The following is a 1,118-nucleotide window of genomic DNA, read 5'->3' on the forward strand; positions in this document are numbered from 1 at the left end:
CCCGCTCAACCTGCCTCAGCGGGTGGTTTTGACTGTGAATGGATGTGATGGTGAATTAAAGTGCACGTAAATGTAAATGCACTTTGGCAGGAACACGGAGCACAGGGTGAGGCTGGGCATCGCTGTGGGACCCTGCCCCCACTCTGCCCCTCAGCACTCCCGGGTACTGGGTCTCTCCGCTGGGCATCCCGCCCTCATCCTTCCATCTTCTTTCCCCAGGTGAGCCTTGAACCAGGATGGCTGAGCCCCGCCAGGAGTTTGACACGATGGAAGATGATGGTGGGACGTACGGGCTGGGGGACAGGAGAGATCAGGGGGACTATCCCCTGCTCCAAGACCAGGAGGGTGACACGGACCACGGCCTGAAAGGTGAGTGGACGGCCATGCACAACAGGCCCAGCCACCATGGGGACCAGAACCAACCCGCTTGCTCTGGCAAGGGCTGGCAGGAAGCGTTCATGTCCAGATATTTAAAGGAGTTTTAAAAACTTTGTTATGTTAGATTATCAGTAGAGTGAAGCCTCACCAATTTGAATGAGCCAAGATAACTCAAAATGTGAGGTTTTTTGAAAATTTACGTTTCCAAGGAGAGTTTGCCACATGAGTGAATGCAGTGTGACAGGGGCTGCAGGGGCTGGCAGTCTCGTTAACACCAGGGCTCTCTGGAGTCTTTGGCCACACCCGTTAGCCTATAAATCAGTGCTGTTCATCAGCAGGTACACTACGTGGCTTTGTACACTATTTTAAATCTCTTCCTTGAGTCAGGCCTGTCTGGCCCCTATTTGGCAAGAGTTGGTTAGGTCGGGGATTCTTACTGTATCCACGTTAATAAACTGTATCAACTTCTAAATATTCTATAATACAGCCTTTGGGCCAAATTGACTTGGCCGCCTTCCCTCCCCTTCCAAGCAAATGCGTTGCGTTTCGCTGGCTGACCGGCCTCTCTCCAGCTCCCTGTGCCGGCCCCTCACCCACTGCCAGGACACCAAGCTGGCCCAAGGGCTGGGTTGTGCCACAAGGATCTCTTCTACCCACGGGTGTGGCTGGGGGCCAGTGCTCACGGGAGAGGCCCACGATTCAGTAAGAAGGACTTGGTCCCTGCCTCCAGACCCATTTCT

At 53.9% G+C, this 1,118-nt stretch overlaps 1 protein-coding gene across 1 annotated transcript in view; it reads left to right on the plus strand.

Moving 5' to 3' along the window:
- The first annotated feature begins 222 nt into the window (after positions 1-222).
- The window catches only part of LOC103588509 (microtubule-associated protein tau-like), a 21,495-nt gene continuing 20,599 nt past the window's right edge, over positions 223-1,118 (plus strand). The window contains exon 1 of the mRNA XM_008570195.1: positions 223-369. Within this exon, the coding sequence (XP_008568417.1) occupies positions 237-369 (133 nt within the window). The 5' untranslated portion in view covers positions 223-236. The remainder of the gene's footprint in view (positions 370-1,118) is intronic.

The sequence above is a fragment of the Galeopterus variegatus genome, unplaced genomic scaffold (genome assembly GCF_000696425.1).
Source record: "Galeopterus variegatus unplaced genomic scaffold, G_variegatus-3.0.2 Scaffold580, whole genome shotgun sequence".
Taxonomy (NCBI): Eukaryota; Metazoa; Chordata; class Mammalia; order Dermoptera; family Cynocephalidae; genus Galeopterus; species Galeopterus variegatus.